At 54.0% G+C, this 13,856-nt stretch overlaps 1 protein-coding gene across 1 annotated transcript in view; it reads left to right on the forward strand.

Moving 5' to 3' along the window:
* The window catches only part of LOC105473826 (espin like), a 30,708-nt gene that overhangs the window by 7,256 nt on the left and 9,596 nt on the right, over positions 1 to 13,856 (forward strand). The window contains exons 4-5 of the mRNA XM_011727898.2: positions 871 to 1,053; positions 8,775 to 8,906. Of these exons, the coding sequence (XP_011726200.2) occupies positions 871 to 1,053; positions 8,775 to 8,906 (315 nt within the window). The remainder of the gene's footprint in view (positions 1 to 870; positions 1,054 to 8,774; positions 8,907 to 13,856) is intronic.

Here is a 13,856-nt window from a genome sequence, read left to right on the forward strand (position 1 = left end):
TTTGCCCAGCAGACACTTCTGATCAGTCAGGAGCGCCCTGGCTGCGCTAAGAGGCACTCACACCGAAGGTGGCGGGGGCTGCTGACGGCTCTGCTGTCCTCCTGGTCTCCCCGACAGGGAAAGCGGGCACACTCAAGGCAGGAAGGAGGAAGGAGGGCGAAGGCAGGGAGCCAGCACGCCTATCACCCCTCTGTCAGGAAGGCAGTTTTTCCTAGAAGACCCCCGCGTCCCACTGGCCGGCCCAGGCCCCATGGCTGTCCCAGTTGCACAGGTTTCAGCGAGTCAGTGTAGGGGACTATCACCTGGCTGGTGCTGTGGACCAGAGCAGGGGCCGTTCAGAAGGCAGATGAGGCCCCAGAGGCAGGGCTGGCCTCAGCCAGCAGTGGTGGCCGGCAGGTCAGGGCCCCAAACCTCATTGCCTGGCTCAAATCCAGGCCCTGGAGGGAGGCCAAAGGACCCGCTGCTCCAGCAAAGGGGCTCAGTGCAAATGCCCAGCAAGGCAGCGCCACCCTCAGGCCAAATGAAGTTCTTTCCTCCCCTGCCCCTCCCTCCCTTCCTTCTTTCCTTCTCTCCTTCCTTCATAGCAAATGCTTCTTTACTGTTCCCTAGGTATTTCATTTGCCATGATATTTGCTTTCAGATTTAGGGCCATGGTGTCTCCAAATTAAGCTACTGCGCTCACTTCACCCCCACCTGGACCCCTGCTGCCCCAGGGTGATGGGGACGAATGTGCTGAACCAGCCCTGTCCGAGGTTTCCTGAGGTTGTGCCCTGTGCCCTGAGAGGCACAGCCAGAGTCCACTTTCAGTTCTGCTCTCAGTTCTGCCTCCTCCCTGGGAGGGTGGCTGCTCCCACTGCTCCTCCTTCCCAGGTCACATTCACCGACATCGGACTCACGGCACGGGACAATGAGGGGGCCACGGCCCTGCACTTTGCAGCCCGAGGCGGCCACACACCCATCCTAGACCGACTCCTGCTGATGGGTGCCCCAGTCCTGAGAGACTCCTGGGGTGGGACCCCCCTCCACGACGCAGCAGAGAACGGACAGATGGAGGTAAGGTGGGCGTGAGGGAGACAGGGTGAGCAGTCACGAGTGTCAGCCATGCCCAGCACTGTGTCACTGACGCTCATGGCCACCCTGTAAGAATGATGACTTCCCTTATACAGATGGGTAAACTGAGGCTCAGAGTTGCAAAGTCACTTGCGCAAGGTCAAGAGCCCAGGGTCAAGTGGCAAGATCCAAGCTGTATGCTCTCGTCCTGCGTACCATCCTCACTCCCTTCGCACAGAAACTCCCTGGTGCCTGGTCAGGGCTTGGTCTTGGTGACAGTCTTCTCAGAACAGCCCTTGGGGACGGACCCTCTGCCGTGAGCAGCCTTCGAGCAGAGTTGTGGCAGGGGTGTGATGTCAGCCCCTTTGCTATTACCCAGATAAATCTTGGGGGCTCACATGGCCCAGCCTCAAGGACACGACATCCAAAAACCCCACGTAGGCAGGGATGGTGTTCAAATGTTCAACAACATCAGAACTACACCCAGCCTTTGAGGGTGGGCGCAGCCATAAGCCTCTGGCCCTGCACGGGTGCCCACCCGATGTTGACCTCGTCTAAAGGCGAGACCCCATCTCAGGAGAATGCACACAGTTTACTTCTCCCCAGCCCCATCCAGTCCTGAGCGGTGTCGGGTCTGTTCACCTCTATGAAGTCTCCTGGTTCCCCAGAAGCGCACTCCAGGCCTCTGCAAGGCTAGTCTGGGGGGATTATAAGTGGAAGTGCAACCGACCATCGCATTCTGGGTCTGCAAGCCTGTTGGCCAGGCTGGTCTCGAACTCCTGATCTCAAATGATCCGCCCACCTCGGCCTCCCAAAAGTACTGGGATTACAGGCAGAAGCCACTGCGCCCAGCCTAGTTATTCTTTGAATGGTGTGAATTACACTAATTATTTTTATTTTTATTTATTTTTTTGAGGCGGAGTCTTGCTCTGTCGCCCAGGCTGGAGTGCAGTGGCCGGATCTCAGCTCACTGCAAGCTCCGCCTCCCGGGTTTACGCCATTCTCCTGCCTCAGCCTCCCGAGTAGCTGGGACTACAGGCGCCTGCCACCTCGCCCGGCTAGTTTTTTTGTATTTTTTTAGTAGAAATGGGGTTTCACCGTGTTAGCCAGGATGGTCTCGATCTCCTGACCTCGTGATTCTCCCGCCTCGGCCTCCCAAAGTGCTGGGATTACAGGCTTGAGCCACCGCGCCCGGCCTACACTAATTATTTTTAAAAATTGTTAAATTGTGATTTAAAAATGCATAACATAAAATTTACCATGTTAACCATTTTCAAGCATACACTTGAGCAGCATTAAGTCTGTTCACATTGTTGTGCAGCAGAATCTCCACAACTTTGTCATTTTGCAAAACTGAGACTCTATGGCCATCAAACAGCAATTCTCCATCTCCCTTTTCTCCCAGCCCCTGGCAACCAACATTCTACTTTCTGTTTTTTATGAACTTGATGACTTAGGATACCTCATATAAGTGGAATTTTACAGTATTTATCCATTTGTCTCTGGCTTAGTTCACTTAGCATAATGTCCTCAAGGTTCATCCCTGTTATAACGAGCCAGAATTTCCTTTTTTATGGCTAAATAATATTCCATTGTATAGTGTATACCACATTTTCTTTATTCATCTGTTAATGGACATTTGGGTTTTTCTGCCCTTTGACTGTTGCGAATCATGCTACTATGAACATGGGTGTGTAAATATCTCTGAGATCCAGCATTCAAATCTTTTGGATATGTATACCCAGCATTAGAATACCTGGATCTACCCTGATTACTTTCAAATGTTACACTGACCTTGCATTCCTGGAATAAATTCAATGACATATTATTCCTTTTAAATATAGCTGAATTCAATTTGCTAACATTTTGTTTAGGACTTTTTGGCCTTATATTCTTGAGTAAAATTGGCATGGAATGTCCTTTTTTTTTTTATCCTTGTTATATTTTGGTATCAAAATATGCTACGAATTAGGGAATGTTTCCTCTTTTCCTATTTTTTGAGACATTTTGGTTACATTAGACTTATTTTTTTATTTAAAGATTTTGTGGGCCGGGCGCGGTGGCTCAAGCCTGTAATCCCAGCACTTTGGGAGGCCGAGACGGGTGGATCACGAGGTCAGGAGATCGAGACCATCCTGGATAACACGGTGAAACCCCGTCTCTACTAAGAAATACAAAAAACTAGCCGGGCGAGGTGGCGGGCGCCTGTAGTCCCAGCTACTCGGGAGGCTGAGGCCGGAGAATGGTGTGAACCCGGGAGGCGGAGCTTGCAGTGAGCTGAGATCCGGCCACTGCACTCCAGCCTGGGCTACAGAGCGAGACTCCGTCTCAAAAAAAAAAAAAAAAAAGATTTTGTGGAATTCACTAGTGAAATCCTCTGGATCTGGCTGTTTCTTTAAGGGAAAGTTTTTAATTACTAATTCAATTTATTTAATTATAGAACTACTAGGGCTTTCTATTTCTTATGTGTTGGTTTCATCAAATTATATTTTTCTAGGATTTATTTCCTAGAAATGTTCTAGGAATCAATTTTATCTAAGTTATTAAGTGTATTAGCATAAAGTTATTTTTAATATCCTGATGATCCTTTATTGTCTGTACCTAGTAAGTTCCCCACTTTTAATTCTTGATGTTGGTTATTTTCTTCTTTCTTTTTTTGTCTCAATCAGCTTCACTGGTTATTAGTCACTAGTTTTTCCAACAGTCAGGTTTTAACTTGTTCAGGGTCCTCCAAAAAGCATTTATTGTCTCCAATGTATTTTTTTTATTTCATTAATTTCTACATTTATCTTTGTTATTACTTTCTTCCCTAAATTACTGAGATGGGTGCCTACTTCACTTACTTTTCAATCTTTTTTCTTTTGTAATATATTTATTGAAGGCTATAAATTTTCCTCCAAGTACTGCTTTAGCTGTATCCCACTGTTTGATAATTGTTCAGTTAAAAAATATTTTCTAATTCCCATTTTGATTCTTATTTGCCCTAGGGATTCCTTGGAATTATGTTTCTTAATTTCCAGATATGAAGGCGTTCCTTCTGGCTATCTATTTGTTATTAATTGCACTGTGGTCAGAAAATATACTCTGGTGATTTCAATCCTTTGATTTTTTGAGAAGTTACTTTATTGCCCTGTGTATGGTCAATTTTATCAATGTTGCATGTGTTCTTGGAAAGACTGTAGAGTTTGCAGGCTGTTCTCTACATGTCATTATATCATTGTGTTCTTCAGATCTCCATAGGTATACATTTTAGTTTATTGGATTTCTTTTTTTTTTTTTTTTTTTTGAGACAGAGTCTCGCGCTGTCACCCAGGCTGGAGTGCAGTGGCCGGATCTCAGCTCACTGCAAGCTCCGCCTCCCGGGTTCACGCCATTCTCCTGCCTCAGCCTCCCGAGTAGCTGGGACTACAGGCGTCCGCCACCTCGGCCGGCTAGTTTTTTGTATTTTTTAGTAGAGACGGGGTTTCACCGTGTTAACCAGGATGGTCTCGATCTCCTGACCTCGTGATCCGCCCGTCTCGGCCTCCCAAAGTGCTGGGATTACAGGCTTGAGCCACCGCGCCAGTTTATTGGATTTCAAATGGCTCGAGAGAGGTGTGTAAACATTCCTGGCTATTATTCTGGATTTGTCTGTGTTTCCCTATAATCCTGTCACCATTTGTTTTGTATATTTTGAACCCCATATCTAGTCTGTTTTATCTGATATATGTATACACATGACTTTTCTTTCTGTACTCATTTGATGGTGAAGCTTATTCTTACTTTACTTTCAGCCTTCTGAATCCTTATGTTTGCTAGTACCTCTGGTTAGCCACATGCAGTCATATTTAGTTTTTTTCATCATCCTGACAGTCTTTATCTATTGGTGCATTTACACCATCTACAGTTGTATAATTACTAATGTTTAGGGGTTTATTTTTATTCTCTTATTTTGAGGAGATGTTATCTGGCTGCCTGGGTTTTTCTTTATTTAAAAGTAGTAAGCACTTTTGTTTTTGTCTGTTAGTTCTCAGAGCTTTATTTGTATTTCTTTGTGGGCTGGGTCTTCTGGTTCTCATTCATGGTATCTTATTTCCTTGTATTTTTTACCTTGTATCTTATTTCCTTGTATTGTTGACGTATGCTGACATTAAATATGAAAAATGAAGTGTAGGCATAACTGGAGGCCTTGGCAGTATCTTATTTGCCTTTGCTGGGCACATGTGGGCTCAGGATCATCTTTTTTTTTTTTTTTTTTTTTTTTTTTTGAGACGGAGTCTCGCTCTGTGCCCCAGGCTGGAGTGCAGTGGCGCAATTTCGGCTCACTGAAAGCTCCGCCTCCCAGGTTCACGCCATTCTCCTGCCTCAGCCTCCTGAGTAGCTGGGACTACAGGCGCCCGCCACCGCGCCCGGCTAATTTTTTGTATTTTTAGTAGAGACAGGGTTTCACCGGGTTAGCCAGGATGGTCTCGATCTCCTGACCTTGTGATCCGCCCGCCTCGGCCTCCCAAAGTGCTGGGATTACAGGCGTGAGCCACCGCGCCCAGCCATGATCATCTTAATCTGCATTCCAGGCAGGAAGTTCCCAGGACCACCTCCATGATAGGAAGCAGGGGCCTGACTGGCATCTGGCTTCCGTTTTCTCTGAGGGTAGAGCCCTTGGCCTACATCGGGAGGTGGTCAACCAGAGCTCCCACCCTTGGCAGAACCCGCACTGTTCCTGGCCTGCCTGGTCCCCTGAGGCTGCTGGAGGACAGTGTTCTTCTGGCATCAGCCCAGGCTCAGGGCAAGGGCAGTTCTGAGTGCTGGGCTCCCCCACCACCCCCCTACCCCCCAGGCTTTCCTTTTCCCCTGAGTGTGGCCGGATCACTCCTCCCTGACTTCTGTGTTACCTTACGGAGGCTGTTGGCAGGTGACTTTTACAGAGAATCCATGTTTCATGTCCTTGGGCAGTGGGTTGGTTTGACCCACCTGGTTCTCTCCTCCCTGGAGTAGTGGATCCATCTGCTCACCTGCCTTTCCACTGGTGTGGCCTCTGCACAGACTTCCGGACAGAGTTCCGTCTGTCACCACCCACCCTCTGCTGACAATCCCAGCGGCAATGGGGTCCATTACTCTGGGGGAGATGTTCCCTTCCTCCTCCCCATGGCTCTGTTCCTGTCAGGGCCATGCCCTCTCTCCCCAGCACCATCTGGGGCCAGGTCTGACACCTGTCCCCCTTCCTCTACCGTGACACCCCTCATACTCCTGCAGACCCCGTAACTCCCCTCCTCCGCATCCTGGCCTCCTCTTCCCAGCAACAGCTCCTTGGGGACGCTCTGCCTCCACCCACCCACACACCCACCGCGTCCTGGCAGACTTTTGCCATTCCCCCAGCCCAGAGCCTCCGGGAGCAGTGCCTCTCCCAGGGACTGGCTTCAGCAACCGGCCCCAGCCTCCCCAGCCCCAGCCTCCTTGCACATCTGACAAATGCTTCCTGCTTCCTCAGCCACACCAGCCACTGGCTCAGCCCTTCTGGTCCTCCAAGAGCCTTCAGGCGTTATCTGGTTCAAGCCTCCCAGCAGGCCCCCAGGAAGGGGTGTGCGCACACCTGATTTTGTGTGGCCCCACAAGCTCAAAATAGTTCTCCCCTTTTTAAATGGGGAAAAAGCAAAAGAATCACATCTCATGACACATGAAACTCATCTGAAGTTAAAAGTGTCCACAAATAAAGCCTCGTGTGCACCCGGCCATGCTATGGGTGGCAGCTTTCACACCACAACCAGGGTTACGTATTTGTGCCAGAGCCAGTGGCCCCCGGCCTGAGCTGCTTACTCTCCGGAGGGCAGCGCGGCACCCAGGAAGGCAGGCAGTGCGTGAGCAGACACCCGAGTCCACAGCTTAGAGGCACAGGGTCATTATCCTCAGGCAGTACAAGCCCGTGGCTCTGTGGTTCTGCAGCAGGCCTTGTGGATCTGCAGGGCTTCCAGGATGCAGGGCTCTTTCCATCTTCATGTCCACCTTCCTCTGGCGGTGCTGTGGCCTCTTCAGGCTGTGGCCACCTTGGAGGCCATGGAACTCAGGGCAGAGGAAGGAGGGGAAGGGAAGCCCTCCAGAGAAGAATTCCCCCAGGAGGAGGCACTCACCCTTGAGGTCTCGAGCTGACCTGCTAGCTGCACAGCTGGGTGTTGGTAGAGGCCAGGGGCGACGAAGGCTGGTGGTGTCGGCCATAGATCAGTGCAGCTGTCCCTACTTTACAGACAGGCCCAGTTAGCTGGCCAAGTTCTCTGACCAGCAAGTCACAGAGCCAGATGAGCTCAAGGCCACTGGACTTCGCTGCCAGGCCCCCTGCCACGCACGACAGCGTCACGTTGTGTTTACTCACGGTAGGCACACGCGCCGCTCCACATGCATGCTGAACCTGTATTTATCTGTAGAGAATGAACACTAATTGCACCTTTTATAGGTGAGGCACCTGCAGTCCAGAGAGGAGCTGAAATTTCCTTTGGGGTCTCACAACTTTTTTGAGATGGAGTTTCACTCTTGTTGCCCAGGCTGGAGTGCAGTGGTGCCATCTTGGTTCACTGCAACTTCCGCCTCCCGGCTTCAAGCAATTCTCCTGCCTCAGCCTCCTGAGTAGCTGGGATTAGAGGCACCTGCCACCACACCTGGCTAATTTTTTGTATTTAGTAGAAACAGAGTTTCACCATGTTGGTCAGGCTGGTCTGGAACTCCTGACCTCAGGTGATCCACCCGCCTTGGCCTCAAGTGCTGGGATTACAAGCATGAGCCACTGCGCCCGGCCAAGGGTCTCACAACTTCTTACTTAGTTCAATTCAGTGTCACCCAAAGATGCTGAGGCCCAGCTGGTCTATCTCAGAGATACGTTTGCGTCAAAGGCACAGTTTTGTGAACACGGCATTCGCCTCACTCAGGTTCGTTTTTGTGTTTCCCTAGTACCACCAAAGAGACACAGAAATATTTATAGAATAAATACATACAGAATAAAGTACAGAATTCATTATTGAGGTCCCCTGACCCTCTCCCATCTGAATCCTTCACAGGCCCAGATGTCCTCCAGCCTTCCAGTCCTGTGGACTCCCTCCCCAGCTTTCTTCCCTCCCCTCTTCCTCCCCATTCCCATCACAAGAGCCCATCAGGTACAAGGAGACAGGAGGGCCCTGGCCCCAGGTTGGCTGGGTAGGAGCATGCAGTGTGCCTGGCAAAGGTGGTGAGCAGCCTTGGTCAGGCATGAGCTGGTACTCTGGGTGCCAGAGGGGAACCTCGTGGGGCCAGGAGGATGGTCCTATGGAGAGTGGGGGTGTGGTGGGAGGTGGCCCTGAGTCCCCGGCACGGGGGCCGGTTGCTTGTCTCTCTGAGCCTTGTTTGTTCACGTGCGTTGATCCACATCTCCAAGGGTGGCAAACATGGAAACTGGTTCTGCATTTAATGCCTAGGACATGGCAGCTGTGAGGGGTCTGGACGGGGCACCCTGATGCCTGTCAGCTCAGCACTGCTTCATATGCAGTGCCTGGTACTGTCTGTGCCAGGACAGGGTGGCTGTGGGATGAGGCTTGGGTGCTCCTAGGCAGGTCTCTGGAACCCCACGGCCCAGATTCAAGCCCTGCCCCTGCTGGGAAGGGCACCAGGGCAGCCTGTGCCATGGGGCCAGGGGAGCGGCCTGCACAGGGCCAGCCCATGGGCACCTGGTGAGTGTCGCGGTGGGTCACACGTGTGCCCTCCCACGTGTGCCCTCCTCACTGCAGTGCTGCCAGACCCTAGTCTCCCACCACGTGGATCCCTCCCTGCGGGATGAAGACGGTTACACGGCGGCGGACCTGGCGGAGTACCACGGACACCGGGACTGTGCCCAGTACCTGCGGGAGGTGGCCCAGCCGGTAAGGCTCAGGGTCCCCAGCTGCCCTGGAGGCATGGAGGGTGGGCCCAGATCCCAGCCAGGACCCCACTGCTGAACCTGCAGCATAGTCAGCTGGGAAGCTCACCATATCCAACTCATACATGGCATCGGAGCCAGGAGCAAGGGCCTGGGCAGGACTGAGGTGCCACAGGGCAGCCAGTGCTAGGGTCAGGCTGTGACAGGAGCTGTGACAGGGGCCAGGACAGGGGCTGTGATGGGTGGGGCCAGGGCTGTGACAAGGACAGGGGCTGTAACGGGGATCAGGAGAGAGGGCATGTGACAGGGCCTGGGGCCATGGCTGTGGCCAGGGCCCGGCCTGGGCTTGTGGCTGGAACTTGGCCAGGTCATGCCATTCGTCTGGGTCACAGAGACCACACCTGTGACTCAAGAGCCTCCGTGGCCAGGGTTCCTCATGGGTGATGTACGTCAGACTGAGGAGCCCCAGGAATGGGAGCAGAACCTCCCGGAGGTGACCGCAAGGCAGCCAACAGCCCTGCAGCAGCCGGAAGGCAGCAAATTCCAGCCCTGGCTCTTGTCTCTCAGCCTGGGACCCCACAGCCTCTCATTTCCCCATTTGTAAGGACAGGGATCTTGTCTGTCCCACTAGTCCCCAGCCCTTAGCACATGACAGGGCTCAACAAGTGTTTACTGAATGAACAAATGAGCAAATGGACAGAAAAGCAGGTGGATGCATGAGGGTGAACAGAGGAAGGGATGGATGGGGAGGGAACAGACAGAGGAGGAATGGATGGGGCAGGGAGGCCAAAGGAGTGAGAAATGAGGAGAGGGCTACATGGAGCGGGGAGAGCTCAGGAGGGAGGACGGAGAAGAGATGGGTGGAAGAGGAGTGGACGAAGAAGGGTGGAAGGAGGAGGGTGGATGGAGGAGAGATGGGTGGAGGAGGAATGGATGGAGGAGGGTGAATGGAGGAGGAATGGATAGAGGAGGGTGAATAGAGGAGGAATAGATGGAGAGTGGATGGAGGAGGGTGGATGGAGGAGGAATGGATGGAGGAATGGATGGAGGAGGGTGGATGGAGGAGGGTGGATGGAAGAGAGTGGATGGAGGAGGGAAAATGGAGGAAGGTGGACAGAGGAGGCTGGATGGAGGAGGGTGCATGGAAGAGGGTGGATGGAGGAGAGTGGTTGGAGGAGGGTGGGTGGAGGAGGGGAGATGGATAAGGGTGGATGGAGGAGGAAGGGATGGAGGAAGGTGGACGGAGGAAGAATGGATGGAGGAGGGTGGTTGGAGGAGGGTGGATGGAGGACGGTGGATGTAGGAAGGTGGATGGAAGAGGGTGGATGGAGGAGGGTGGATGGAGGAGAAATGGATGAAGGAGTTGGATGGAGGAGTTGGATGGAGGAGGGGAGATGGAGGGTGGGTGGATGGAGGAGGAATGGACAGAAGAGGAATGGATGGAGGAGGGTGGATGAAGGATGGAGATGGGAGCTGGGTGGATAGAGGAGTTGGATGGAGGAGGGTGGATGGAGGAGTTGGATGGGGGAGGTGGATGGAGGAGGGTGGATAGAGGATGTGGATGGAGGAGGGTGGATGAAGGAGGAATGGATAGAGGAGGGTGAATGGGGGAGCTGGATGGAGGAGATAGATGGAGGAGGTGGATGGAGGAGGAATGGATGAAGGAGTTGGATGGAGGAGGAATGAATGGAAGAGGATGGATGGAGGAGGGTGAATGGAGGAGGAATGAATGGAAGAGGGTGGGATGGAGGAGGGTGGGATGGAGGAGGGTGAATGGAGGAGAAATTAATGGAAGAGGGTGGATGGAGGAGGGTGGATGGAGGAGGGTGGATGGAAGAGGATGGATGGAGGAGAAATGGATGAAGGAGCTGGATGGAGGAGTTGGATGGAGGAGGGGAGATGGAGGAGGGTGGATGGAGGAGGAATGGACAGAAGAGGAATGGAGGAGGGAGGAGAGTGGATGAAGGATGGAGATGGGAGCTGGGTGGATGGAGGAGGGTGGATGGAGGAGGGTGGATGAAGGATGGAGATGGGAGCTGGGTGGGTGGAGGAGGGTGGATGGGGGCAAATGAATGAAGGAGCCAGTGAGAGAGGGTGCTTTGGCATCCACATTGGAGTCAGGTCACCCCCATGTGCTCCCACCCGACCTTCCCTCTCTATTCCAGGCCCAGGGCAGTTACTGTGACAAATTCATCTAACCTGCCTCAGTTTCCATCACACTTCTTTTAGTGACCACCCCTTCAGAAAGGTGTTCTGAAATCACCTGACCTTTCTTTTTGGGTGAGGGGACTGAGGGCCAGAAGGTGTCATTGCCCTCCACCCCCCAAACCCCTTGTCTCCCCAAGGGGTTGCTGGCCTCCTCTTCTCTGATGTGTCCTCTCAGAGCATCTGGGGCCAACTGGGGCAGAGCCACAGTCCCCCCCACCCCCCAGCCCCTGGGGCCTGCCGGACACTTGTCACACTGCCACCACCGGGGCCTCTGTTAGCACTGGTGGAAACCCACACCAGTCCTGCCGAGCTGCGCAGGTGGCTCAGGTGGCCTCCAGAGAGCACGGCTCTGTCCTGGTTTTGCCCCGGTGCAGCAGTTTCAGGAAGTAGAATTCAGTCACTGCTGGAAGTCATGTATTTACTAAATGGTGTGCTTGCTAGACGCCCAACGGGTCCTGGTTCAGCAGAATGCTGTCTTTCTGGCTTGGCTTGAGAAGGTGGTGGTGCTCTGCTGGCTTCTCCACAGAAAGCGGGGCTCCACGGCCCGCAGCCCAGGAGTGCCGACTGCCTGGGTCTCCCGACTGCCTGGGTCTCCCACAGCTCCTTCAAGGCCACTGGGTTGGCCTCGGCCTTTTTTGGGCCCCTCCCCGCACTTCCTGCCTGGATGGCAGCCGAAATTAGGCGGTGGGGAGGGCAGCCGCTCTGCTGGTGTCCCAGCCTCCACAAGCCACTGGCACAAGGGAACAGCCACGCCCAACCTCCTGGGAGTCTCTGACACTGTTCCTGCCCAGCCATTCTGGGGTCCCATGCGTGGGCTTCCTGTCCAAGCAGCGCCTCTGCCTTCTGTCCCCAGACCCCGTGGTAGTGGAGGACGGGTCACGTTAGGCTCACCATGTCCTTTCCATCTACAGTCCCCTCCTGCCTGCGCCTGGGCGCCCCCTGCCCAGCGCATGAAAACCCAACCCTGCCACCTTCCCGGCTCCTCGGTGTGCAGCTTCAGGAGCCGGTTTGGGAGCTCGGGGTCGGGACTGGAGCATGTCTCTGTCTTCAACCTCTGGGAGGGTCTGGTGACAGCAGGGGGTGCTCATCTCTCATCACTGGAGCTGTCTCCCCTCCAGGCCTCTGAGGGAGAGCAGGCTGTCAGCTGTGGGCAGGGGGAGGCCATGTGCCTGCGGCAATATTGATGGGAATGCAATCCGCAGGGGCTGCTCGCACTGGCCGCCTCCGAGCTGGCCTCAGAAGAGGTGGTGAAATCCATCATCTTGGCCGGGCGCGGTGGCTCAAGCCTGTAATCCCAGCACTTTGGGAGGCCAAGACGGGCGGATCACGAGGTCAGGAGATCGAGACCATCCTGGCTAACACGGTGAAACCCCGTCTCTACTAAAAAATACAAAAAACTAGCCGGGCGAGGTGGCGGGCGCCTGTAGTCCCAGCTACTCCGGAGGCTGAGGCAGGAGAATGGCGTGAACCCGGGAGGCGGAGCTTGCAGTGAGCTGAGATCCGGCCACTGCACTCCAGCCTGGGCGGCAGAGCGAGACTCCGTCTCAAAAAAAAAAAAAAAAAAAAAAAAAGAAATCCATCATCTTCCCCATGACAACACAGCGTGTCTCCGCCCCCAGGGAACTCGTGCACTCCAAGAGCAACAGCAGCTTGGGGAGCAATGCTTGACAGCAGTGCTGAGACCTGCCCTGTGGGAGGTGCCCCCTCGTGCCTCCTTTGTGTCGGGTCTGTGGGGCCCGCCCAGCTTGGGGTCTGCTCAGGGTGCTAGGGAAGGCCAGCCCTGCCCCTCCCTGGGCCTTGGGGACCCCTCTCCATGCAATGAGAGATGGGGTCTTGAAGTCCTGGGGCTGCCCTCGAGGCAGGCCCCCTCCCCTCTGCTAGCCAAGCAACTGGGATCCTGGCTGTGGGGCTCTGAGCGCCCTGTCTGGGCAGGGACGGCGCATAGAACCCTCCATGCTTGGGGAAGAGCTTCTGGCACCTCCCGTGGTGTCCAGGGCTGTCCCACTCACCCCCACCTGCCAGCACTGTGCTGCCCTTCCTGGGCATGGGGCGCTGGCAAGTTCTGAGTGTCTCTAAACCCCAATTTTCTCACCACAGAGTCTCTCTCTGTCACCCAGGCTGGAGTGCAGTGGCACAGTCTCAGCTCACTGCACCCTCAGCCTTCCAGGCTCCAGTGATCCTCCCACCCCAGCCTCCCAAGTAGCTGGAACTACAGGCACATGCCACCACACCCAGCTAAGTTTTGTATTCTTTGTAGAAATGGGGTCTGGCTATGTTGGCCAGGCTGGTCTTGAGCTCCTGGGCTCTAGTGATCCTCCCACCTCTGCCTCCCAAAGTGCTGGGACTACAGGCGTGAGCCACCGCAGCTGGCCCAGAGCCTTGTTTTTTGGGTAAAGGAGAAGCTCCTCGAGCACCCAGTGAGGTGCCTGCCCTGGTGGGCCCTCAGGACAGGTGTGCTCTCCCCTTCGGTCCAGAAAGGTACTGACACATCTTTATTTTATATACGAGGAAACTGAGGCCCAGAGAAGGTGAGAGGCTTCCTGGGCACTCTCCTCCTGCTGGGAAGGGTGGTACCCGCCCAGTCAGTAATGGAATCTCAGCCATGGCAACTGCTGTCCGGCACCCATCCGTGGGCCGTGATTCTCTCTGCCCGGGTGGCATTACAGGCCTGTGACCTGGCTCACCACGATGCTCTCCATGTATAATGCATGGAGCCTCCACGGTGCTCAAATCTCACCAAAAACCA

Source organism: Macaca nemestrina, chromosome 11 (assembly GCF_043159975.1).
Source record: "Macaca nemestrina isolate mMacNem1 chromosome 11, mMacNem.hap1, whole genome shotgun sequence".
Classification (NCBI taxonomy): domain Eukaryota; kingdom Metazoa; phylum Chordata; class Mammalia; order Primates; family Cercopithecidae; genus Macaca; species Macaca nemestrina.